Source organism: Diabrotica undecimpunctata, chromosome 9 (assembly GCF_040954645.1).
Source record: "Diabrotica undecimpunctata isolate CICGRU chromosome 9, icDiaUnde3, whole genome shotgun sequence".
Lineage (NCBI taxonomy): Eukaryota > Metazoa > Arthropoda > Insecta > Coleoptera > Chrysomelidae > Diabrotica > Diabrotica undecimpunctata.
In genome coordinates, this window is record NC_092811.1 from 55025823 (window position 1) to 55052403 (window position 26581).

The 26581-nt window shown below is 34.2% G+C and overlaps 1 protein-coding gene across 1 annotated transcript; it reads left to right on the plus strand.

The window, feature by feature from the left end:
• The first annotated feature begins 2095 nt into the window (after positions 1 to 2095).
• On the plus strand, positions 2096 to 3256 carry LOC140450810 (matrix metalloproteinase-14-like). The gene has a single exon (XM_072544482.1). It carries the CDS (start codon positions 2096 to 2098, stop codon positions 3254 to 3256), a length of 1161 nt encoding a protein of 386 aa, XP_072400583.1.
• The last annotated feature ends 23325 nt before the right edge of the window (positions 3257 to 26581 follow it).

The following is a 26581-nucleotide window of genomic DNA, read 5'->3' on the forward strand; positions in this document are numbered from 1 at the left end:
AAGTTTTAATTTGTTTCGTTATGCGTTTCAACCAAACTTCTTCGTCTTTAGCTGTAAATTTATCAAAAACTATCTTTCTGACTCTTTTGATGAATAACAATAAATTTTCACATTGTTTAACAATATCCATAATGCTTGCTTACCTCTCTCTCTTTCTTTTGATGCTCTAGATTATTTTAAAGCTTGACATAGGCTGGTATTTTCCTCCCAACTCCACCTGGCCCTGATATACTAATGAGTATTTTCCAGAACCAAACTCGGGCACTGCTGGTAGGTATACTTCTGTTACCCGTTCCGGCAAAAACACCACCTCGTCGCTTATGTCGAGTAGTACAGATGTGCCAAATTTAGTTTTGACAATTTTTGCCTCCTTTATCGGTTGCGGGATGTCTATCGGCAAGTCTTTTAATTTTCTTATCGGTTTTCTGGCTGCAACGATAGATGCTGAATTAATCTTAGTTAAATCCATCCATGAAATAAAAGAATAACACCGGAAAAAGATTTATAACACGAATAAGAGAAAAATGAACAGTAAAACAAACATAATTGGCAATTATTTAATGCAACTACAGATGCTGAATTGATTTTTACATAGAATACAAAAAACATAAAAGTAAAAAGACAAAATGCTAATCTGAAATAAAGGAATAATGCACTAGCAAAGCAGAAAAGTTGCAAAATCAAAAGAGAAACACCGGAAAAAGATTTATAACATGAAAAGAGGAAAATGAACAGTAAAACAAACATAATTGACAATTATTTAATGCAACTACAGATGCTGAATTGATTTTTATATAAAATACAAAAAACATATAAAAAGACAAAATGCTAACGTCTTTTTTGTAGACAGTTATTGCAACTACAGATGCTGAATTTTTTATTAAATCTCGGAATGTTATAAACAGCAAAGCAAACAACATTTAATTCAAAAAAGAATAAATCTTGATTTTGGCACAGAATAATTACGAAAAACATAAAAAGTAAAAAAGACAAAATGCTATCGTCTTAAAAAATCTTAAAAAAATTTGGCATAGAATAATTACGAGAGAATAATTACGAGAACATAAAAAGTAAAAAAAAAAAAAAATATTACTTCAAAATGCTAACTTCTTTTTTGTAGACAGTTATTGCAACTACAGATGATGAATTTTTATCTCGGAATGTTATAAACAGCAAACAACATCTAGTTCAAAAGAGAAAAAGTAAAAAAAACTTCAAAATGCTAGCGTCTTTTTTGTAGACAGTTATTTACTGTAACTACAGATGATGAATTTTTATTAAATCTCAGAATGTTATAAACAGCAGAGCAGAAAATATCTAGTTGTATTTAAAATAAAAATCTTAAAATATTTAATACAGAATAATTACGAGGAAAATAAAAAGTAAAACAGAAATTATTTAACATTCAAAATGCTTGCATGAGGTCACAATTATTTAATTTAAAGAAATCTCAAACTTACCTTGCAATCTAGTTACACTAACACACACTGTCAGAATAAAATTGATACTGAAGGTTGAAATGATTTCGCTTCAATTTAAAGCTGCTGTACCCTCCACTTTAGAGTGATAAGACGATTGTATTGACGTGTTTTAGAATGTTTGTGCTTGCAAAATGATGTACGGTTTAATCATTTTGTTGTTGGTTTGAAAAAATACCAGCATTCCCCGTGCACGTGCTAAGAAAGGCAGTTCAATAACAACATGTGGGTATGATAACAAAATAACGACCAATTAAAGTAGTGTTTGAGATAAGAATGTCGGTCGCTATTTCCTTTGCGGTGAGATAATTTTCTGCTATCATTTATTTTGCGTCTTTATTTTCAACATTTAATTATTTCTTAATAATTTACGTAAATAACTTTGAGATTAGATTCCCAGCACGTGGTATGTAAATGTTCTGCTGACATTTATTTTTCATCGTTATTTTCAACGTTTTTACTTTAAATATTTCTTAATAATTTGTATAAAATAACTTAATTAAACTTTCGGATATCTCAATGCGTCAAGTAATGCTATTTCTAGTGTAGATGTGGCCTTAGTTGAATTTCAAGAAAGATACAATCTTCCGGTGACCGGAACATTAAATAATGATACTATGAATTTGATGAATAAGCCTCGATGTTCTGTTGGCGACAATAACTATGCAATTCATTCGAAGTGGAATAAAACGAAATTAAGTTGGTATTTTCCTCAAGCTATTAGTAATCCTAGTTATATAAATCTTGCTGCAGAAGCTTTCGCTAGATGGGAGAAAATATCTAATTTAAAGTTTAAACGAGTAATAATACCTTCTTCAAAGCCAGATATTACTATAACTGTGGTGCCAAATAATCATAATTTTCGAGCAAATTGTCAAGGAACCTCTAAATGTTCATTTAATTTCGATGGCCCCGGAAAAGTATTGGCCCACGCATACTATCCCAGCGCAAACGGTGAGTGTACCGAAATTCATCTTGATGCTAATGAACGGTGGTATGTAGGAAATGGTAGAGCTCCTGATGGTGAAGTAAATTTTTTGGCTGTCCTAATGCATGAAATTGGTCATTCCCTCGGACTGGAACGCAGTAATAGTGATTCGTCTATTATGTATGCTTGGTATCAACAAGATATGCCAAATTTTGGTGATGATGATAAAAAGGCAATGAGCATGCTATATGGACAAACAGAAGCTCCCTCTTCGATACCAACAACAACACCAGTTACTCAAGCGCAAACAATTTCGCAAACCAGGAGCTATGTACCGAAAACACCTGAACTAAAAAACGGGGCATATTTGCCGAAAACATCTGCAATAAAAAACATATGTCTAATTCAGTATCCCGATTTTATGTTTCTAGCCACATCTCCACAGTTTCCAAATTATCGAATGTACGTTGGGTCTGACAAATATTTATGGAAGTTTGATTTAAATGAAATGCGTCTTCCAAAACATCCTGAATTAATTACCGATTATCTCCCTAAGGAGTTGAGGTCTACGCAAGTTTCACATGTTTTTAAGAATTACGAGGGACACTTAATAACTATAAGCAATAATAAGTATTACGCTGCATCTTTCCCCAATTTAAAAATTCAAAAAAGTTTTACATTTCCTTCTTTACCTGCGAGAACCAAAATAAATGCCTTATTTCAAACAAACAGCGGTCAAACATATTTATTGTACAATGATTCAGACACTGAATTTAATGAAGCTGGAGATGTCTTAAACCGTGGCGCAATAAATTATCTGTTCCCCGGAATACCAGATAAAATAACATGAGCATTCCGGTACACGGATGGGTTTATTTACTTTTTTCAAAACAATACCTGTTATAAGTACAGCGAATACACACGTAAAGTTGTAGCAGCAGGAACGTTCAGTTGGGAACTTTTTGGGATACCCTGCCCTGAAGACGACCTATTAAAACAATTAAAAACTTTGTTAAACAAAATTGTAGTTATATACGAATAAATATTGCTGTGTTCCTTCTTAGTGATAGTTCTTTTAATAAAAATTACATTATTTATAATTTTTTTATATCCCTTTCAGGTCCGATTTCTTATTTTTTAAAATCAAGATTTTTGACTACTGTAGATCTTTTATTACTGTATATGGTACTCAACAAAAATAATTAAAAAAATCCCCTCGCCCCCCTTAGCGGGGAGGGTGACTGCACGATAGTGACGTTCAGGCTTAAATTACTTTAATGCACGATCGTGACGGTTTTAGACGTTTTAGAGTGTAAAATAATACACACAAGGAAATATTTTTCGTAGAAACATGTTTTTATTGATTATTAATATTGGTAGGAACTAAAACAATAATGTATCTTAAACCTAAAAATCGGAAACCGTAAAAGAATAAAAAAAAAACGTAAATTACAAAAGTGCTAAAAAATTATTTCTACATGATAAGCGGAAAAACAGTTTTGTTTTCTTGACAAACAAAGATAAACCCCACATTTGGTACATAAAATCTTTGACCTACTTTTATAACCTTCCATCCTGCATGCTCTTAGGCTGTCTATTTCATCGAATGACGGAAGATGGTCATATCCATCATACCTTTTGGCCGTGGAAGGTTGATTAGCTCGACGGAATTTAGATGTATTAGTGCATATACTATCATCTTCATCAGTGTCTATTCTTCTTTTACGTTCTGGTGTGTTGATTAGACCATCTGCCACTTGCATTCGAAATTCCAGTAAATCCATTATTTTACATTTGGGTATTCCCATTGATGTTGAATCTAATACGTACAATCGCCAAGCATTTGTCATCGACAGGTCAAAAAAATGAAGCATGACTTTTAGAGTCCATTTTTTTGTTTTTATAAAGGGTCTGTAATATTCTATGGACTGATCAAGAATATCCACTCCTTCCATATTCTTATTGTAATTTGCAATGACCTTTGGACAAGTGACGTCAGTAAATGCTGCCAGATTTTTATTCCATCGCTTTATGAGATAAGATTCATCTCCAGATGTACAAGTAGATGCTACTAGGACGGATTTATTATCCATCCATTTTACAACACTCTCATTTGTAACAAATTGTTGACACTCGCCACGTTTCATTTTGCTGTCTTGCTTTAAGTCCATACTTTTTCTCTCTGGAATTCGATTCATCATAATTGTGCCGGTTCCATGAAGTCCTATAGCGCTTAATCTTTCAAGTAAAGGTATAGATGTGAAAAACCGGTCGAAATATACACAACTGCCACGTGGAATAGATTTAGATAGGTGAAGAATGACAGAAGCTCCAACACCTAGCGATCTGTCTCCTAAGTTTGTTTTAGCACCCTGGTAAACTTCGAAGTCGATCATCAAACCTTCGTGTGTAGTAGCAATGAAAGCTTTTAGCCCTTGTGGACGTGGTTTTGTTATTATAACTTGTCTCAAACCACGTGGACAAGCCCCACAGAACGGAATCATTTGCTCGTCTATGGAATAAAATCCTTGTTGGCGTTCCAATCTGTCGCAAGCATTCTTGACTTGATTAAGTACAGGTTGTACATTCCAGAGTGAATTCTGGTTTCCTGTAGGAGCCTCGTCACTGATGGAAAGCCATACGCAGCACTTTGAAACGATCTCTAGAAATCTGGTGAGCAACTAGAGCTAATCGCATATCTATCCGCCAGTACATGTGAATGCGTGGATACTGAATACATTCCATGATGAAATGAATTCCAACAAATTTTTTCAACTCTGTTGCTTTGGTGTTTAGCACGTTTCCCGTTTTTCGCATGTAATAATTATCGGTGCAAACTGAAGCATGTTCAAAAAACTTATCGTCAAAATAGTCCTCAAAGTAGACCAATGGGACTTTACTACTACTTGTGGTCGCTGTGGATAGGAGTGTTCCTTCTGATTGAATAGTATCTGCTTCCATATTCTTCTGCGAGTATCTGGGCATTTGGTCGACTTCTCACGAGCTCTCGATGCACTTGAAGAAGATGGACCTGGAGTCGGAGGTAATTCAGGCTCATCAGCGTATATCAAAGGCAAAACCGAGTCTTCTAAATCCCCTTCGTCATCTTCCACAGCTTCAATGTTGGAATCATTACCATCACCAATTAACTGAAGTACCAATTCACTGGACAGTTCCGTTCCTTGACAAAAAAAAGAACATTTTTAATTAAAAATAAAATAAACTTATTTTAAACTTTATTGTGGCTTATTTTCCACTAAAATAATAATTGCATTTTTAATTAAAAGCGAAAAAAAGAATGGTTCATTACCATACAAAGTGAGACACCGAAAGTTGAGTTTGAGTCTGAACGTCACGATCGTCCAAACAAATTTTTGGGAGCTAATAGCGTCTAATATACAGTAAATAACACTAAAAATATTTTTTGCTGAACTAAATTACTCACCATACAGAATATTGAGCAAAGAATTACAGGAAAATACTCAAAAAATAACAAATTATCAAATACTTACGCCTACCGCTCGGATCAACAAAATAGGTCGCCATCTTTCAAGGAAGTTCCACCAACACTGAGTGATATAATTACTCACTCCTCTGCGCGTAATTTGTAAACAAATTGATACACGATCGTTTGCTACCGTCCTGGGCCCGAAAAGTTAAGTTAAAAAAGCGCGGGAATTATTTAAAATAAAGTGCACGATCGTGATCGGCCGTCTCGAAAGGGTTAAAAATTTCAAAATTCAAAAGGTCAGCCGCGCCCTTCTTATCTACAGGATCCCGATGCATCGCATGAAAAATTAAGGTACCGACCGCACATCTAGCTCGCGCACCGTACGACCCACCTAAAATACCGAAGCGACGTCGCCAGTAAATACGTCACGAAATGCGACGTCTCTCTATAACACATTGTTTTCCCTATGTGTGTAGTCATGACCGTGTTAAATGCGACGTCTCTCTCTAACACATTGTTTTTTCTATGTGTGCAGTCGTGGCCGTGTTGTTCATCTACTTTCTTGGCACCTACCCGACGTCGTTTAGGTAATTCTGTCCTCACGTTTTGAATGAGAATCTTTTTGACGGTTGTAGTCCTTAAGATTTCAATAGGCATGACAAATTTCAGTCCGGTCATTATTCGAAAAGTTAATTGTACACTTGAATCGACATTTACTGCAATCTATTGACTTCGGAGCTTTAGCAGCTTTTAATCCTGTTTTCGTAACATATGGTTTGCATTCAGATCGTAATGTTTTTAGTTGATTTGCTTTCCAGTTATGGGTATCAGCTTTTCTCCAACGAGGTTTCACTGGACTTTCAGGAACAATTTCATCTACTTCACTATCTGTTGAGTTGCCCTCCGACAACGTGTATTCGGGATCAGCATCGCTATCATATTCATCTGAAGTTAAGTCGTAACTTACGAGTGACTTTGCAATCACTCCAGTGCTATTTCGAGTAGAAGAAGAATCGGAATCAGAAATTAAATCACCATTGTTTTGCTTAGAACTGGACGGCAGTTCGTCAAAATTAGCAGAAGACGGATTATTCGAATCTTCGTTGTCTTCTTGAAACTCCTGGAAAGAATGTTAGATGTTAATATCTCTTATTTGTAGTACTTTGTATTGAGTAAAGAGAACACCAAAAATCAAATAAGTGTAGGCTCAAACAATAAATAATCAAAATAACTGTCATTATTTTCAAGATTTCATTATATAAAACAGACTTCTGATACATATAGGTAAGTAACATTTAATTAAAAATTTATTTTTAGTTTCTACCTTTTAAATAGACTTGGATTTCACGCTTAAACAGATAAAACGTAGGTATTTATTATTCAGCTTAAATTAAATGGCTAAATACAGTTTATGCACTTTTCCCTTAAACGACATACATACACTATCCGAAACTTATTTTCGTGGTTATAGCCACTAAACAAATAAAACGTATGTTTTTATTATTCAGTTTAAATTAAATGGCTAAATACAGTTTATGCACTTTTTCCTTAAACGACATACATACACTATCCGAAACTTATTTTCGTGGTTATAGCCACTACCAGCTTTTTCTACGTAGATACGAGAATTTTTAAATAAATTAATTTAAACCGTTAAATTTTTACACAATTCCATTATCTTGTTAGCTCTTGACGACATCACGACAGTAATTTAAAAACTCTCACAAAAGTATTTCAGAAACACTCCAACAACGACTATTAATTCGCAACCGTCTGTGTTAAACTGTTAGATCTACCAAACTTATTTGACTCGTTGTCTACTCGTTTTCCTGTATGGACTCGTCCGATATCGTCACAGGCAGGGTGCTAACACGTGTTTTAAAAACTCACTAAGTGCAGAAAAATGCAGTTCAAACCTCAGTAAGTTAGTTAATGATTTTTTGTATTATAAAGTAAATGTTAGCAATGTACTGAGTGAAATTTACTTGTCAAAAAGTTAGTTTCTAGCTATAATTTGCACTTAACCCTATACTGCGCAATTTTTTATTTCGATTCCAAAAAAATCTGGACAATGTAATTGTGTCTACAAAACAAGGAAAAAATAAAAAAAAAAATTTTGAAAAATTAGTTTATTATATACAAAAATGTTGTAACAGATCTGTTACATTGCGCATCAAAGTGAAAAACTCAGTTCTCATGAAACTTTACAAAGCAGTTATTATTTTTGTTCAAACAAAGATGTATACCACATTTAGAACATTTTATGAAGGAGACTGACTTACGTGTTGGTAATTTACACCTTTGTCTGGCTTCATCATATGTAGGCCAGTGACCAATGGTCAGTTCTGTCTTTTGGAGGTACAAAACTCACAGTTGCCGATTTTCTTCTCTTTTCTTGCAGCAGTTTCTCGATGCTTTGATCAGAAGGTCTTCCCCGTTTCAATGGAAAATTAATACTGTTAGCCTTGCATAAACATTGGGCTATCTCAGCCCTAAATTCGGGCTGAGTTAAACATTTCTGATTTTGAAGTACACAACATTTTCTATAGAGGAGCCAACTGTTGACAATAGTCATATCCAGGAGGTGATAAAATAAACGGAGATACCATTTTTTTGTCCGCATCTTTATCTTATAACGACCAATATAACTGTCCATAACGTCAACTCCACCCATATGAGCATTATATTCAGGAACTAAACTTGGACATTCAATGGTGACGTACTTATGCTGCTTCCTGTCCCAACGTTTGGCCTCAGTTAATGGCATTTTACCTTTATATGTTGATAGGAATGTAACAGGTTTATTATCCAGCCAAATTACTGAAGATACCTCAACACCGTCAATATCACATACAAATTCATGAGAAGATCCTCTGGGTTCTTTTTTTAGTTGCTGGTCAGAAGGTAGCTTACAGTTAGGTAATCTCGATCGTCTTACCGTTCCCAACGAGTAAATACCACGTTGCAATAGGTAGACCATCAAAGGTATCGTAAATTTAGGTTTATTAGGTAAAAGTATAAAAATTATCAAAATATACTCTGTAATTTTCATTACAAGGTATTATTCGGCAAAGTCTCACAACAACGTTGGCACTTGATCCCAAGTCGGGTTCATTTATCTCACGAAATTTCGGATCGTTTTCTGAACCTGTATAAATTTCAAAACTAGATGAAAAACCATCCGTTCCACAGAGAACATACAATTTGTATCCCCATTTATGGGGTTTCGCTGGAAGATATTGCTTCATATGGTGTCGAGCTTTGGTGGCACATAGCTGTTCATCAACAGATAAATATTTTTGAAGAGGAACTGACTGAAATTTTCTGTTGAGTTCATCAATGGGCCGAAGTTTATGTAAACGATCATGATTAGGATGATCTCTTGGTACCGTCAAATTATTGTCATTAACATGTAAATATTGGCGAATTTTTTCGAATCTTTTTTGAGGCATAACTTCTTTTATCTGGGGAAGTCCTAAAGCATTGGACCAGTAACTTCTAACGTTTGGCATTTTTACTAACGACATGTATATACAGACGCCAATATATTGTTTTATATCATTAGTAGTAAGCATCGCAGGTTTACTAGGATTAGTTTGTATCGAATACAAATTAGATTCCGTGGTGATTTTTTCAAAAAGATTATTATCAAATAAATACCTAAAGAAGCTATAAGGTGTTAAGAGATTAAGAATATTTTCAGGAAGCTCAGATTTTCCCCTGAAAACTCTTCGTTCAGAATTAAATTTTTCTTACGCCATATTATTTTTGAATACTTTTCTTTCAATTCTTGTGCTTCCTTTTTGGTATCTCGCAATGACACAGAGACAGATGGAGGATCGTCAGCATTATTCACGGAATTAATTTCACCATCTGAATACTCACTACTGGTTGATTCTTCTGGTTGTATTACAACTCCATCTTCCAATTCTACTGGCATATGTGAAACATCTAGGTCATCTTCGTCTAGTTCATCCAGTTCACCCTCGAGCTCGTCCTCACTATCTGTCAAATTGAGGATTGCTTCATCAAGTTCCTTTTGAGTAAGAGGTCTGAAGCGGTTAGACATGGCTAAAAACCTGCAACAAAAGTATATTTTGTTCAAGCACAAGCAATTTAAAAATAACCCACAAATATTTCAAATAGATACTCATGCGCAATGTGTTAGATATGTAACAACCTATTTCAATTCCATTCTCAGTGGAAACCTGACTAGTATTTGTTTTAAAAATAATGCATTGAAAAAAAAACATACATACCTTATACAAAATAGATAAAATTGCAACACAATAACTTGTAAATAACACCCACAAAACTAAATTCTTTGTACAAGCTTCCGGACGTGCTAATCCTGTAAATGCCGATGCGAACAATATGGTTCGTTATTTCATTGAAAATAGCTTTAGACTAAATCCGACTTTATTATCATTATAAATAAGGTTGTAGCAGAATGTACACACTGCGCAGTGTAGTTTTAAACGTATTTAAATTTAAAATAACTGCTTTGAAATCGAGACGTGTCATATCTGTTACACCGCGCAGTGTAGGGTTAATCAGTTTTTCATATAAAAGAATTGTAAAAAGTGTTCACTTAATTATGTTTACCTCAATTTCATACAAAATGTACTTAATGAGTTTTACCTCTAAACCGACGATATGCTTTAAAAAGGTCACTATTATTATCGACTTTATATATTTTCAATGCATCTATAAGCCATTCATGCGCTATTGAATCAAAGGCTTTCTTGTAGTAGATGGATGCGGTGAAAAGGTTCCTTTTTTTGGTGTACGCCTGGTTGGAAATCACTGAGTCGATTATAAGTTGTTCTTTGCGGCCCATGGAACCCTTAGCACATCCCTTCTGTTTAGGCTCTATGATATTGTTTAGAGAACAGTGTTGGTAGATGCGCTGGGCTACACAGAATGTGACCAATTTGTACAAAGTTGGAAGACAAGTAATTGGTCGGTACTTGGGTGTTATTTTTATCCTTCGGTATTAGATAAGTGGCTCCCTGATTAAGGAATGGTGGTATTTCCTGCGGATTAAAAATAACATGATTAATTAATACTGTTAAGAGCTTGTGTACACTCCAAAACTTCTTTAGCCAGAAGTTTTGAACTCTGTCTGGTCCAGATTTCCAGTTATGAAGCTATTTGATAATGTTCGAGACTTTGTCAGCGGTGAAAGGTTCATAGGGAATATTACTGTAGTGTTGACAGTTGTTCGTCGTCTCTTCAATCCATCCAGCATTATGTTATGAGTAGCTGGCGTCGAAAGTTGGTTTCCCCAAAACTCATGAATTTCTTCTTGGCTTGAGTAGGATTTATTTGCATTTTCTACAGTGGAATTAAGTTTCATATAGAAAGCCTTCTCTGCTTGTTCAAAAAGTATATTATTATTATTATTATCCAGATTTAGCCATACGGCTCTCACTCCCTCTAAGGGGAAAATTCACTCATCCCAGATACCTACGGTATCAAAAGGATTGAGCTCTGGTGGGACTCTTTCCGTGTTATCGAGCCCTAGGTGACTTGGTATGCTGGAGTATCTCCCAAAAATTTTCGTACACATCTGGATGTTGAGAGAAGTACAGCTTTCTGCATGGTCTTGTAGAGATGTTCATTCAGACCTAGCTTTCTTATATTTTCTAGGAGGTTCTTCGGAATAACTCCAGTAGTAGAGAGAATAATAGGTATTGTCTGGGTACTTTCCATTCATTCTCCACTGTCTTCGTATTTGGATTTCCAGATCCCTGTATTTGGCGATTTTTTCGTTTTGTTTATTACGAAGATTATTGTTGTTGGGTATCGTCACATCAATTACTGTTGTTTGTCTCTTTAGTTTATTAACCAGTATGAGATCTGGTCTATTATGTGCCACTGTTTGGTCTGTGAGCACAGTGCGGTCCCAGTATAGCTTGTAGTTATCATTCTCAAGTATACTTTCAGGAACGTATTGATAATATGGGAGATGGTTTGTTTGGAGAAGTCCCAGTTTGATGGCTATCTCTTGATGAAGGATCTTTCCTACTGAGTCGTGCCGTTCCTTATATTCAGTTGCAGCAAATGCCTGGCAACCCCCGGTAATGTGTTGGATGGTTTCTTGAGGTTGACATCCATATCGGCATTTGTCATTTTGGACCTGATGGTCTTTGACGATATATTTCAGGTAATTTTTTGTTGGTATAACCTGATCCTGAATGGCGAGTAATGAACCTTCTGTTTCAGGGAACAACTTTCCTGATGTCAGCCAATAGTTCGACGCTTTATTGTCGACGTGGTCTTGACTGACCTCATTAGGATGTCGCCCGTGAAGAGGTTTACCCATCCAGGTGCGCATTTTTTCGTCCTTAGTAAGATGGTTAATGCGCATTTCTGGTTCCCTCAGTTTGATCGGTGTTGTATCATCTACTGCACAAATCGCGCGATGTAGAGTAGATGTCTTAGCCTGCACCTGAAAATAAGTTCTTAAATTAGTAATGTGTTTTTCTAGTTGCTCACTCATATCCATAAGTCCTCGTCCTCCTAAATATCGCGGTAATGTCGTTCTTTCTAATGCACTTCGAGGATGGTGTTTTTGTGCCTTTGTGAGGTGTGTTCGTACTTTTCGCTGCAGATTTTCTAGATCCGTTTTTGTCCACTTAACAATACCAAACGAGTAGCTAAGCGCGGAACATGCATAGGTGTTTAGTGCCTTAAACAAATTTTTACTATTAAGGTGTGAACGAAGCAGCTGTTTTACCCTTCGTATAAACTCAGTTGTTATCTCAGTTTTCATTTGCTTATGGTCAATCTTCCGCGCTTGCTTTATTCCGAGGTATTTATACATATCATTTTCACCCATTGCCTCTATGTTCTGGCCGTTTTGCATATCGAATCCACCGGGCTGAACCTTTCCTTTAATTATATTTAAGACACGGCACTTATCAAGGCCGAAGTGCATACTAATGTCGTTAGAGAAATTTTCCACTGTTTTCAGCATCTGATCCAGGTGGCATCGAGTAGAAGCCAATAGTTTTAAATCATCCATATACAATAGATGATTAAGCTTTGCCACAACAGTTGTGTTATTTTTGATGCTAAAACCTGTGTCAGTTGAGTTCAGTAGCTGGGATAGGGGGTTCATCGCTAAACAAAACCACAGTGGGCTCAACGAGTCTCCTTGAAATAGGCCCCGGTTGATTGCAATATTTTCAGTTTCGATATTGTTTTCACCAGGTATTTGGAGGTGAATTTTTGTCTTCCAATCTGACATTATATGTTTTAAAAAGGTCACTATGTTATTATCGACTTTATATATTTTTAATATATCTACAAGCCATTCATGCGACACTGAATCAAACACTTTCTTGTAGTCGATGAAAGCAGTAAAGAGATTCCTTTTTTTGCTATATGCTTGGTTAGAAATGACAGAGTCGATGATAAGTTGTTCTTTGCAGCCCATGGAACCCTTAGCGCACCCTTTCTGTTGGGGCTCTATGATATTGTTTAGAGCACAGTGTTGGTAGATACGCCGGGCTACACAGGATGTGAGCAATTTATACAGAGTTGGAAGACAAGTAATTGGGCGATATTTGGTTGGGTCTTGGGTGTTATTTTGATCTTTTGGTATTAAATAAGTTGTTCCCTGGGTTAGGAAAGATGGTATTTCCTGCAGATTAGAAATACTGTGATTAATTAATGCTGATAAGCACTCATGAATACTCCAAAACTTCTTAAGCCAGAAGTTTTGAATGCCGTCTGGTCCAGGAGATTTCCAGTTATTATTATTATTATATACCCAGATTTAGCCATACGGCTCTCACTCCCTCTAAGGGGAAAATTCACTCATCCCAGATACCTACGGTATCAAAAGGATTGAGCTCTGGTGGGACTCTTTCCGTGTTATCGAGCCCTAGGTGACTTGGTATGCTGGAGTATCTCCTAAAAATTTTCGTACACATCTGGATGTTGAGAGAAGTACAGCTTTCTGCATGGTCTTGTAGAGATGTTCATTCAGACCTAGCTTTCTTATATTTTCTAGGAGGTTCTTCGGAATAACTCCAGTAGTAGAGAGAATAATAGGTATTGTCTGGGTACTTTATTATTATTATTATTATTATTATTATTAAAATATTGACTTTTTTGATAATATTTATTATCTTCTTCTTTAATGAATTGTTTAGCTTACTCGATAGATTGTGGTCTCATTGCCCGAATTATGGGTCCTAAAGGTTCTCTTAAATCTGCTAAAAATGTTTTCAATGTTTGTTTGTCAAAGAACTCTGGTTTATATGTACGTTCCTGACCAAGATGGTGTAAATCTTTGTAGTTACATATAGAATTTAATAAATCTAGCACCTTTTCATGAAATTGATAAGGTGATTCGTTTGGTTTTTGTTTAAGATTAACTAGATCCTGATTTAGGCAATTTTATCTCTTTAATCAGCAAAATTTAAAATTAATGTATTTTTTATACCATCCCAATCAGTATAGCCGCTAATGGCAATTATTTCTTCAGCTCTTCCTTCTAATTTATTTAATATACCGTTTATTAATAAACAATTTGGAAAGCTATTAGAATTAGTTGTATCAAAATAATGCCGTGAGATTGATTCAGTAGCATTTATAAATCTATAAAGTTTATTGATATTGCCATCAAAACGAGGAATAATGGCTAAATTTGCGATATCTAACTTAGGTACAATAATAGTAGCATTTGAAGTACTTGGTGAAGTCATTTTTTTATTTACTACTGTTTTTCTTATTTCTATTTTTATCAGTCAAAAGTTATAAGTAACTAATACGTACTCTTGACTATTATTTTCAAAAAAGGATTTAATAGGCAAAAAGGAGTCTGGATATGAATAAAAATTATTACTTACCACATTTATGTACTTCTGCTTGATGTTCCTGGAAATTCTGGATGTCCTGATGGAACCCAAAATCACTGACAGTTCGAAAAGTTAATGAAAAACAGAAACCAGTTCTTTTTTGTCAAAGATTTAAAACTCACGAATATCCGCATTGGAATTCTACAAAAAATCCACTAAGACTGCGTCACTAATAGTTTCTGCCATTCAGGAACGTTTTTTAAAAAATAATTATTTAGTTTACAGATGCGAGAGAATAAACTTTATTATTACGTTCTTTTAACAGTTACAATGTTAAAATCAGACTTCACTGTACAAAGGTTCAAATCAGACTGAATAATAATTAATAAAAATGAAATACATATTACACATTGGAAAATAGAACAATAATTCACAAGTTGCACTTTTATATTCAGGTCGATGGATCAGGTCCTGACGCATCGGATTTAGGGTATTGGCTTATATGGTCAACGACGCGGCAGAAACAAAACCTGACACAGAGGACAAAAGGATGTTAGAAACAGCAGAGATGAAAACAGAAAAATTGATGGTAAGACACTATGGGACAGAGCTAGAAGGACAGATATACGATGTAGATGCAAGATGGAGAACATCAAGAACTGGTTAAGAAATAGAAGAGTAAAGTGGAACGATGGTATAATGACAATGAAAATGTGTATATTTACTCAAAATCGTTAATACAACCAAAGTACAAATATTTAGAAACTTTGCTAGAACCAATCTGAATGTCTCGACATTCTCAGGTGGATCCATTTTATTTGAGTCAGAGTTATGCAAAAATACCTAAACACCTTATAAGAGACAATGCAAATATTTTAATTGTATTTAAACAAGACGATTTAAACCTAAAACACATTTACAATGACCACGTCGGAACAGATATGACTTTTGAAGATTTAAAAAAAATATGTTCGATATGCTGGAAAGAGAATTATGGATTCTTATCAATTTTTAAAGACAGTGAAATAAAGAATGGTCGATATAGAAAAAAAATTGATCAATATTTTTTATTAGAATAAAAGTTGTAAGTAATAAATAAATAAAGAGATATTATTAAAAAGTATTTTATTATAATCTATAAAAATATATACACAGATATACATACAAAAATATTTTCCTCTCGCTCAATCTTCATTCCAATACCAACACATATCTGAAATGAAATATATACTAGTTACCTTTTTTTCTAGTGGGAAGCAGAAAGCACTTACTTGTTTATTATGTCCTTTGACTTAGAAAATGATCTATATTCAGATCATCCTCATCACATTCTTCTTCTATATGTACTATTGTACTTGGAGGAGGAGGAACCGTTCTTTGCTTCTTGCTTGATGTTGAGGCAAGAGCCTCATCCGGTGCCTCTTGTATGTATAGTGGTCTCTTCAACCCAAGTTGCATTTGGACTTGTTGATGTCGCTCAAACTCTTCCAATTCATCGTCCAACAAGTTAAATCTGTATCGTTTTACGACATTCTCTAAAATTTGGAATTCTTGCTCTGTCTTTACTTTGGTCCTCATATACCGAACAGGAAGATTCCCAAATTTCTTTTTAAGACTTTTGCTATTGGGTGTATAGCTGAGACTCACAAATATTTTACTTCCCTTAAGAGACACCTCTTTGACACCATATCTAAAATTTAACGAAATTAAACAATCATAAATAAAAATGTTATTAAAATACGATCATTAGAATAAAAAATACATAGATAGAATATAGAAAAAAGAAATGAGATAAATTAATAAAATATCAAGAGGTAAAACAAAACAAAATAAAATTATGTATAAAATTATTATAAATATTTAGATAAACAATAAAATCAAATGCAAATATGGTGAAATAAACAAGGAAAAAAGTGTATAAATAATAAACTCAATACTTACACAAACAATTCCTTTATAATAAGGAAAGCCGTTTCAATAGGAAAATGAACCGGATCTTCAGTTAAAATTACCAACTGACAGGGTACTGTTGCCATTCTTGATGTTGTTTGTTCACTGCTTGCTACTTACAATTGAATTAGTCTTAAACGACTGTATGTATTTATAACAAGAAACTGAGAGAAAAAAACAATTTAACATTAAACTGACTTTGTAATTTTAAAACATTGCAAATAACTTATTTACATCAGAGTTAACCTTTTTGACCCATAAAAATGCAGTCACGTTGAACAACATCTTATTTGCGTCAGATTTGATCTTTTGACCCATAAAAATGCAGTCACGTTGAACAACATCTTATTTGCGTCAGATTTGATCTTTTGACCCATAAAAATGTAGTGCCATTGAATAACAACTTACCTGCATCAGATTTGATCTTTCTGACCTCTAAAAATACAATCACGTTTAATAACAACTAGTTTGCAGAATTATTGATAAATTTAAACTTTTTGATCCTAAAATATAATCTCGTTGAATAACAAGTTACAGAAATACGTCAATTGATTTTTTTTACTGGATAAGTATAAATTGGAGAGCATCCTAATATTTGGGTTTTATTTGTGCATTCGAGAGTTACCAAGTTAAGTTGAACCAGTTACTAGTGAAAAAAAAAAAATTAGTCAGCAAGTAGTCGATGAACTTTCCAACCAGATTGTAGAGAAGATGGAATCGGTAAGTAGATTAATTAAGAGAAAATCTGATTTACGAAACGTAATAAGATATTTGAAAAAACAAATTTTTATTTTGAATAAATGTTTAAAGAATAGGGTTTCTTGTGTTAAAAATTTTCACTGTATAGAAGCAAATTTAACTATTCTTACAACATATCTTGAAAACTTTAAGAACAGACTAAATGCTAGAAAAACTCTTAAAAGGTGTTTATTGTGGCAGGATGTGGAATCTTGTTTTAATAGTAGAATAAGAACAGGGCTAGTAGTCAATTTAAAATATAAAGAACCCAAAATATTTTTGGAAAAAGTTTTAGGAGTTTTTCAATTCAAATTAGAAAAAGTTTGTTGTTGTGTCTTTTAAAAGTTAATTTGATTTTATATGGTGTTTTTATCAAACCACAAAATGGTGAAACCTCTATTAAACATTTTTCAACCAAAAATGTAACAATTGACCAAAATACAGACCTCAAGGATTGGTATAAAATTAATTGTATTAATGTGATTTTAAAAAAATTTGAGGAATTTCAAGAAAGAGATAGTGGTTGGGCACTATCACAGATTCTGCATTTAAAAGTTAATATAAATAGGTATAATCCAATACTGAGTGGTATTTCCACTTATGTTAAATTACCTAAATATATAAGCAATACAAAGAGTGTAATTATCATTATCTTATCCTCATTTTAGTAAGATATTAAAGTATTATAATATCAGTTTTCCCATTGACATAAAAGATATCCCTAAATTTGAAAATTTAAATAAACTTTCGATAAATGTTTTTACAACAAAAGGAACAGGAAAGGAAATTTTACCTTTGCTATTAAGTAAGACTAGTTTTTCTCCTCGTATTAATTTACTTTTAATTCATTCTCAAGATAATAGTACAAATAATAGTAGTGATGAGGATGATGGTCCTTTGTGTAGAAAAGATCTATTTCATTTTGCTTATATTAAAAATTTTTCAAGATTAGTAAATCAACAAGTTAAAAATGTTAGAAACAAAAAATGGTTTTGTGAAAGATCATCATTTTAATCATTTTAGTAATGATGCACACTTACAAAATCATTTAGAGGACTGTATTAATTCAAATTCAGTTAAGATGGTTTTACCAACAGAAAAGAATAATATTATGAAATTTAAAAATTTTAAACATAAAGAACTTGTTCCTTTTGTTATTTATGCTGATCTAGAAAGTATTCTTATAAAATGCATTGACAATGACAATGATCCTAATATAAAACTCATTTGTCTCAAAAGCATGAAGCTTTTAGTATAGCTTATTATTTTAAATCTTCTTATAATGATTCCTTCTTCTTCTTCTTCTCGTGCCACTCCTAGCGGAGATTGGAAATCATCATGGCCACTGCGACTTTGTTAGCAGCGCGCCTAAAAAGTTCAATCGAACTACACCCGAACCATTCACGTAGATTACGAAGCCACGATATTTTTCTTCTTCCCACACTTCTTTTGCCCTTAATTTTGCCCTGCATGATATTTCTTAAAAGTTCGTACTTTTCACCTCTCACAATGTGCCCCAAGTATTCCATCTTTCTAGTTTTTATCTCATTTAGAATTTCGCATCTTTTGTCTAAAGTTTGGAGTACTTGCGTGTTAGTGACGCGGTCCATCCATGATATTCTGAGAATGCGCCTATAGCACCACATCTCGAATGATTCCTTATCATACTATAAATCATTTACCGGTCACGACTGTCTTGTGTGGTTAGTAAGAGAACTTGAAAAGGTAGCAAAGAGAATAACTAGAGAAAATTTATTGCAAAAATTCAACAAGTTAGGTCCATTAACTGATAAAGAAAGACATGATTTTAATTTGAGTTTTGTTTGTCATATTTGCACTAAACGTATAGTCGATCCATTGGATAAAGTTAGAGATCATTGTCATATTACAGGAAAATTTCGAGGAGCTGCTCATAGATCTTGTAATGCTAATTATCAAAATACACATACAATTCCGATTGCATTTCATAATCTCTTTGGCTATGACGCACATTTTTTAATTAAAAGCCTTAATAATAACGTTAAAGGTAATATATCACTACTTCCTGTAAACAAATAGAGGTATATATCATTTACCAAATACATTCAAAATACAAATATTAATTTTAGGTTTATAGATTCGTTTCGATTTATGTCTGATTCATTAGATAAACTTTACTGTAATCTAGATGATGATCAAAAACAAATAACGAGAAGGTACTTTGAAGATGATTTTAAATTTAATTTAGTTAAACGAAAAGGTGTTTTCCCATATGAATACCTCGATAATTGGGAAAAGTTGCAAGATACTTGCTTGCCACCTATTGATAGTTTCTTTAGTAAAATTAATAATGAAGGAATAACTCATGAGGATTATCAACACGCATGCACTGTTTGGAACACGTTTGAGATAAAAAACTTGCAAGAGTACGCGGAATTATATTTAAAAACTGACGTATTACTTTTAAGTGATATTTTTGAAAACTTTAGACTGATGTGTTTAAAAACATACGGTTTAGATAGTCTGCATTATTTTACTTTACCAGGGTTAGTATTTGATGCCATGTTAAAAGTAACAAATGTAGAATTAGAGCTTTTAACAGATATCGAAATGGTTTTGTTCTTTGAGAAAGCAAAACGAGGAGGAGTGTCACAATGTAGTAACAGATATGCAGAAGCGAACAATAAGTACATGGGTGATAAATATAATCCTGGTAAAGAGACCTCTTATACAATGTACTTTGATGTGAACAATCTATATGGTTCAGCTATGAGGGGTTTCCTTCCTTATGGAGGATTTGAATGGATACCCTTAAATGATATTTACAATTACAATATATTAAATTGTCCCAATGATAGTTAATACGGATACATGCTGGAAGTGGACCTTGAGTATCCAAAAGAACTTTTTAATTCACACAAAGATTTGCCATTGTGTCCAGAACACATAACTCCACCAACTTTTAATTCTACCATTAAAAAACTCTTAACGACATTGTATGATAAAAAGAAGTATGTTATTCATTATATGTATTTAAAACAAGTTATTAGCTTGGGACTGAAGCTTGCTAAGATTCATCGATGCCTAAAATTTAAACAATCACCTTGGTTAAAGAAATATATTGACTTAAACATTGAATTGAGAAAGGAGAGCAAAAATGAATTTGAAAAAAATTTATTCAAGCTTTTTATAAACGCTTCGTATGGGAAAAGTATAGAGAATGTACGTAAATATAAGGATATAAAAATTGTAGACAAACTGGGTGGTAAATACGGTGCTAACTATTACATTTCCCAACCGAATTTTCATAGTTGTACCATATTTGATGAAAATATGGTAATAATTGAAATGCAAAAACAGAAAATTAATTTTAACAAACCTATTTACATTGGGATGTGTATTTTAGATATTTTGAAAACAATTTTGTATGACTTCCATTATAATTATATTAAAAAAAAAAATTTCAAGATAAAGCCAAGTTATTATACACTGACACAGATAGTTTAATATATCAGTTTTATGTTGATGATATATATGCTCATATTAAAGAGGATATTCATAAGTTTGACACATCAGAGTACACTGAAAATAATGTCTATAACATTCCCTTAAGGAATAAAAAAGTATTGGGCTTGATGAAAGATGAAAACAAAGGTCAAATTATGACACATTTTATAGGATTGCGCTCAAAAATGTACACGATAAAAACTTTAAATCAGGATCAGGAAATTAAAAAAGCAAAAGGAATTAAGAAATCAGCTTTAAAGGAACTAACTTATGAAGATTATTATAAAAGTTTATTTAAAAAAACATTTGTAGAGGTTTCCCAAAATTCTATTGTCTCCAAAAAACATGACGTCTATACAATAACTTAAAGAAAAGTTGCACTTAGTCCATATGATGATAAAAGAATGGTTAATTTTTTAAGCACTGACACTTTACCATGGGGTTTCAATGATAAATAATTCTTAAATATGTTTGATAATAAAAAAGTTCCTTATTCTTTATTTATTATTTTGGTAATAAATAAAAGTTTGTTTTTTAAATTATCTTTCTATTTTTGTACATCAGGTTTTCTTTAACCGATTAATCTACAAATTAAAATGGGTCCTCTATGGTGTGGTAAGTTATTTCACATATAACTTAAAAAATATATCGGTAATTAAAGCTGTTTTTTTTTCTTTAGAAAAGTAAATTGTCATGGGAAAAAGTTTTTACCGACCAAAAAAGATTTATAAAATAACAATCTAATACAAGAAGAAAAATAATACCATACACCCAACCTACTACTTCTATCATCAAAATGTGTGACGTCCTCTCGTGGCAGTCACTATCCGGGTAGCTTTTAGACAGTCAGAGACAGAGTTCAAAATAAAAATAAAACTTTATTGTCTTCCTTAAATTAAATTGACAAAAATCTTATGTACATATTTACAACTTGGTTTAGTCTTCTTAGTACCTGGCCTATTTATTCAAATTAAGTTTGACCTTGTCATATGGAACTAGTCTTATCGGCAAGCGAGTGTGTATTTGAAATTTTACGGTAACGTTGTATCGATTTAATAACAGCGGACGATAGGTACAAAGAGAGGAAAGGAACTCAACACGTCCCTTAAGTGATTCGGGTTAATAGGACACTCCTCGACAGTCTCAACACGACTGCTTTAGAGTACGGGTAGTGAAGAGCTCAACACGCTCTTCGGGTAACGACGGTATGGGGGACGGAAACAACTTGTGAACTCAACACGTCCACAAGCCGGGGTAGGGAAGAAGAGAACCTTCAGTCAACACCTGTCGCTTCTGTCTCTATGAGGAAATGTTGCGGTTTATATAGCGGAGCTGTGTAATTAGTTTTGCCCTTTCTACTGTCGATACACTCCTACTTCATGGGTTGGTTCGCGCGCACGCTGGTTTAACGGTGATGGCTTTGACTCATCGTTACAAATGTATGGAACGTTATGGTGTGAAAACTGTAAAAAATTCTTTTGTTTTTGTCAAACTTCTTTAGAGATGCATGGAGCCATATTACCTGACTTGTATTGTTTCAAAACCATGCCTAAATCATAACACACAAAGGTAGTACTATTTGTAAAACAAATATTTCTTAATTAATTATTTTTATTTTTGATTTCAGCCTTTAGACCATGTAATTCCAAAGAACCGCGAATCCCTCCAGAAGATCAGGGATGGAATCGTATCCAATGAACTGGTCAGGTACAAGGACCGGTACGATTCCCAAATATTACGGGGTCATTCTTCACATCATGATAACTTGGTGACAGCGAGTTACATGGATTCTGTGACGAGGGACTATTATCGACAGGTTAAGAAAAATATACATTATAACAGTAGAGTGTATATTTTTAATCAGATAAATAACTTGTTTCAAAACAAATAAAATTTATAGTATCAGTCTAATATTGTTTTATTTACATCTTTATTTACCCACATATATCATTAATATATATATATATATATATATATATATATATATATATATATATATACACAATAAAGCATTTATGTGATACATAGTTATTTTTCCTTTTCCTACAAGTTTCAAAAGTAAAGATAAGACTAGGCAGGCTATACAGATATATCTAAGCATCGTACACAAAAAAAAATTTTTGACGCAACAACACCTAAAATATTTCCAAGTATCAATACAAATTTATTTTTTCGATCACCCTGTACAAATTTAACGAAAAGAAGAGGAGATGAAGCGATAAGCGATAAGTTTTACACTCCTCATACAGGGTGGTCTATTATAGGGAAAGAAGAAGAGAACTAGAGATAAGCGACCAGTTCTTACAACCCTCTGGTCATTGTTGATCACTTCTTGTACTTCTTACCCTCTGGTCATTGGCGATCACTTCTTCAGGACAAGTAATTACAGGTAAGACAGGTGAGGCAGGTGACAATTCTTCGGCTGAGAAGAAGAAGAGATCTAGAGATAAGCGACTAGTTCTTACGACCCTCTGGTCATTGTCGATCACTTCTTCGGGAGAGAAGAAGAAGAGATCAAGCGATAAGCGACTAGTTCTTACAACCCTCTGGTCATTGTCGATCACTTCTTGTACACCCCCAAGGTCAAATCATGGCATCGATACCTTCGCATCGGAGACCCTGATGGACAGGTTACCAAAGTGATTCAGGACCCCGCTTGCTTATCTACTGTCGGATGTCTAAACACGATGTTTTGTGTTTTATCCGCGTTTATGGTTATACGCCACTTTGCACACCATCTTGTTATGTAATCAAGTTGTTCTTGTGTCCTGTTGAATACCGTTGGCTTCCTGCCTATGGAGAGAAGAGCCGTATCGTCCGCATACAGAAGGGTTTTTGTGGAGTCTCTCGGATCTTGTGGAATATCTGATGTATAAATGTTATATAATATAGGAGCCAATACGGAACCCTGGGGGGATTCCTGCTTCAGGAGTGAAGGGTTCGCTAACTTCATTAGCTACTTTAACTCTGACCGTTCTGTTTGATAGATATGAGTGCATTAATATTATAAAAGGATGTGGCAATCCGATTGATTGAAGCTTTCTTATCAGGCCTGCATGTCAGACCTGATCGAAAGCTTTTTGGATGTCGAGGAACGTGCCTACAACTAGATGATTTCTGTAATTAATGCACTGTGAGATATGTGAGACTACTTCAGTTAATGCGTTTTGAGTTGAGTGTCCCGGCCTGAATCCAAATTGAAAGTTTGGGATGATGTTATTTTCTTCTAGGTAGTCTACGAGTCTCTTTTTAAGGAGTCTCTCGTATATCTTACCTAGAGTATTTAAGAGAGATATGGGTCTGTAAGATTCAGGATTTGTTCGGGATTTACCTGGTTTTGGGAACATTATTGTGTTTGATATTTTCCATGAGGTTGGGAAATAACAAAACTTAATGGATGCATTAACTATAGTCGCTATTATTGTGAATATACTCGGAGGTAATTGTTATAGGCATTTATTATAAATGCTATTAGGGCTGTGTTTTTACTGACGAAACACAGCTCTTTTATTGTTTCTTCGTGTGTGTGGGCCATCATCGGACTGTTTATGATGTCCTCAAGACGGATTGGAGTGTTGAGTATTTCACGGACTTGTAGTTCGGTTTGGGTTTTAAAGTTAGCACAGAAGTTAGGGTTGTCCGGAGAACGGAATGTGTCGCGGAGAACGTTTTTAAACGCTTCCGCCTTGTTTTTGGGTGTGGAAATTATGTTATTTCCAATTTTTAGGTGTGAGTTTGGGCGCGATTTTTGTTTCGTTAGGACTTCCAGAAAACAAATTCCAGAATTTCGAGCCCTCTCTGTAGTCCAGAGTCGAGGTAATGTGTCTCCATTGCTGGTTTTTTAACGCATTTACCTCTAGTCTGATACTCGCAGGGAGTCTGTTATATTCTGTCTTTGTTAGTGGGTCTCTGTACCTTTTATATTCCCTCAGGAGTGGGCGTTTTTGCTTAATTTTAGCCACGATGCGTGCGGGCAGTGCCGGGGAATATTTGTTGTACGTGGTTTGTGGGATTGCTATTTCAATAGCCTTCGTTATGAGGCTATCTACTTGAGTTATAGCTGTGTCTATTTGATTTGTATTTATGATGTTGCCTAACTCGGGTAGATTGTTGCTTATGAAATCTTTGAAAAGGTCCCAATTGGCTCTCCGATAATCTCGTCTTTTTATAAGAATTTCAATTTGTGGTTCCGTCAGATTTGTGTTTACCAACTGTTCAATCACAAATTAACCCCTTAATTTGTAATCTCACATTATCCTTAACTTCTTAATCTATTATAGTTTCACCGTGTATAAGTGACATTGTAAAACGATAAAACGGTAAAACGAGTAATATTTTAATAATTAGTTCATTTACCTACAACTAAATAAATTGCCTAATAATATATTTTCTAATTGAACTTCCTAAGTGTCGCAATTAAGGCGTAAATTAAATTGTAGTGTAAGCAAAGTTAGTATGGTATGATAGGAAGCAATAACCTTTGTGCTTAGGTATGAAATATTTGTGAGATTATAAATTGGGGATTTGAGCTCATGTGAGGGCAGTCTACAACAGTCAATCATAAGTAGTTACCTAACGAACATCATATTGTGTAATTACCAGTAGCTGTCAATAAATCAACACTTTTACTCCACAACTTCAATTTTATTAAACCTATTATCGTCGACCGACAAGAAGCGGACAAAGGGGCATTTACAAACAGATACTACTACTATCGGTTTGCAGCGTTCTCCGACGCCTTCCGACTCCTAACCGCCATTCTTCTCTATTCAGCCATAGGCCTGGAGGGATTTCTCTTTCCTCTAGTTCTTTTTTAATTCCCTCTCTCCAGCTTTTTCTCGGCCTTCCTCTTTTCCTTCTCCCTTGTGGTGTCAACGTCAAAATCTGTTTTGGAATCCTGTCATCTGGCATTCTCTGTACATGGCCGTACCATATTAACTGTTTTGTTTTTATGTCATCAACTATTGTATGCTTGACTCCCATCATTTCACGTATTCTCTCATTTGGTATCCGATCTCTTCTTGATTTTCCTGCTGCTCTTCTCCAGAAGTCCATTTCTGTTGCTAGTAACAGTTTCTCTGTTCTTTGTTTCATTTGCCAAACTTCGCTGCCATATGTGATTACACTTTTAAGTATGGTGTTGTATATGAGTTGTTTGTTCGCTTTAGATATTGTTTGGTCCCACAGAATTCCGTTCATCATGGATATGGCTTTTCTACCCTGTATGTTTCTGTCTTTTATAGCTGCATCGAGTGTTCCATCTTGAGTTATCTTCATACTTGTATTCATCACAGTTTCTAATTTCTACCCCATCGTCTAATATAATGGACTGTTTTGTCCCTCCAATACACATGGCTTCAGTTTTCTTAATGTTGACTTCGAGACCCCATTTGTTATATTCTTCTATTAGCTTCCGAGTCATGTAACTCAAGTCGTCATGATCCTGAGCAATCAGTATTTGGTCATCAGCGAAACATAAGGTGTACAGTGTAGTCTCGTCATTGAGAGGAATTCCCATGCCATTACATTTTCTTTTTCACAGCTTGAGTGCTTGTTCCAGATAAATTTTGAAAAGGGTAGGCGAAATACAGCAACCCTGCTTTAGTCCTTTCGTGACTTTAAATCCTTCAGATATCCTTGATCCAGTTTTAATTTTTGCAGTCGTTCCATTATACAGACTTTGGACTGCTTTGATAAGACCATGCTTAATGTTGGTTTGCTGTAGGGTTGACCATAG

Excerpts from the sequence above, each read along its gene's own strand:
- LOC140450810 (XM_072544482.1), top strand. The coding sequence starts at position 2,096 with ATGAATTTGATGAATAAGCCTCGATGTTCTGTTGGCGACAATAACTAT.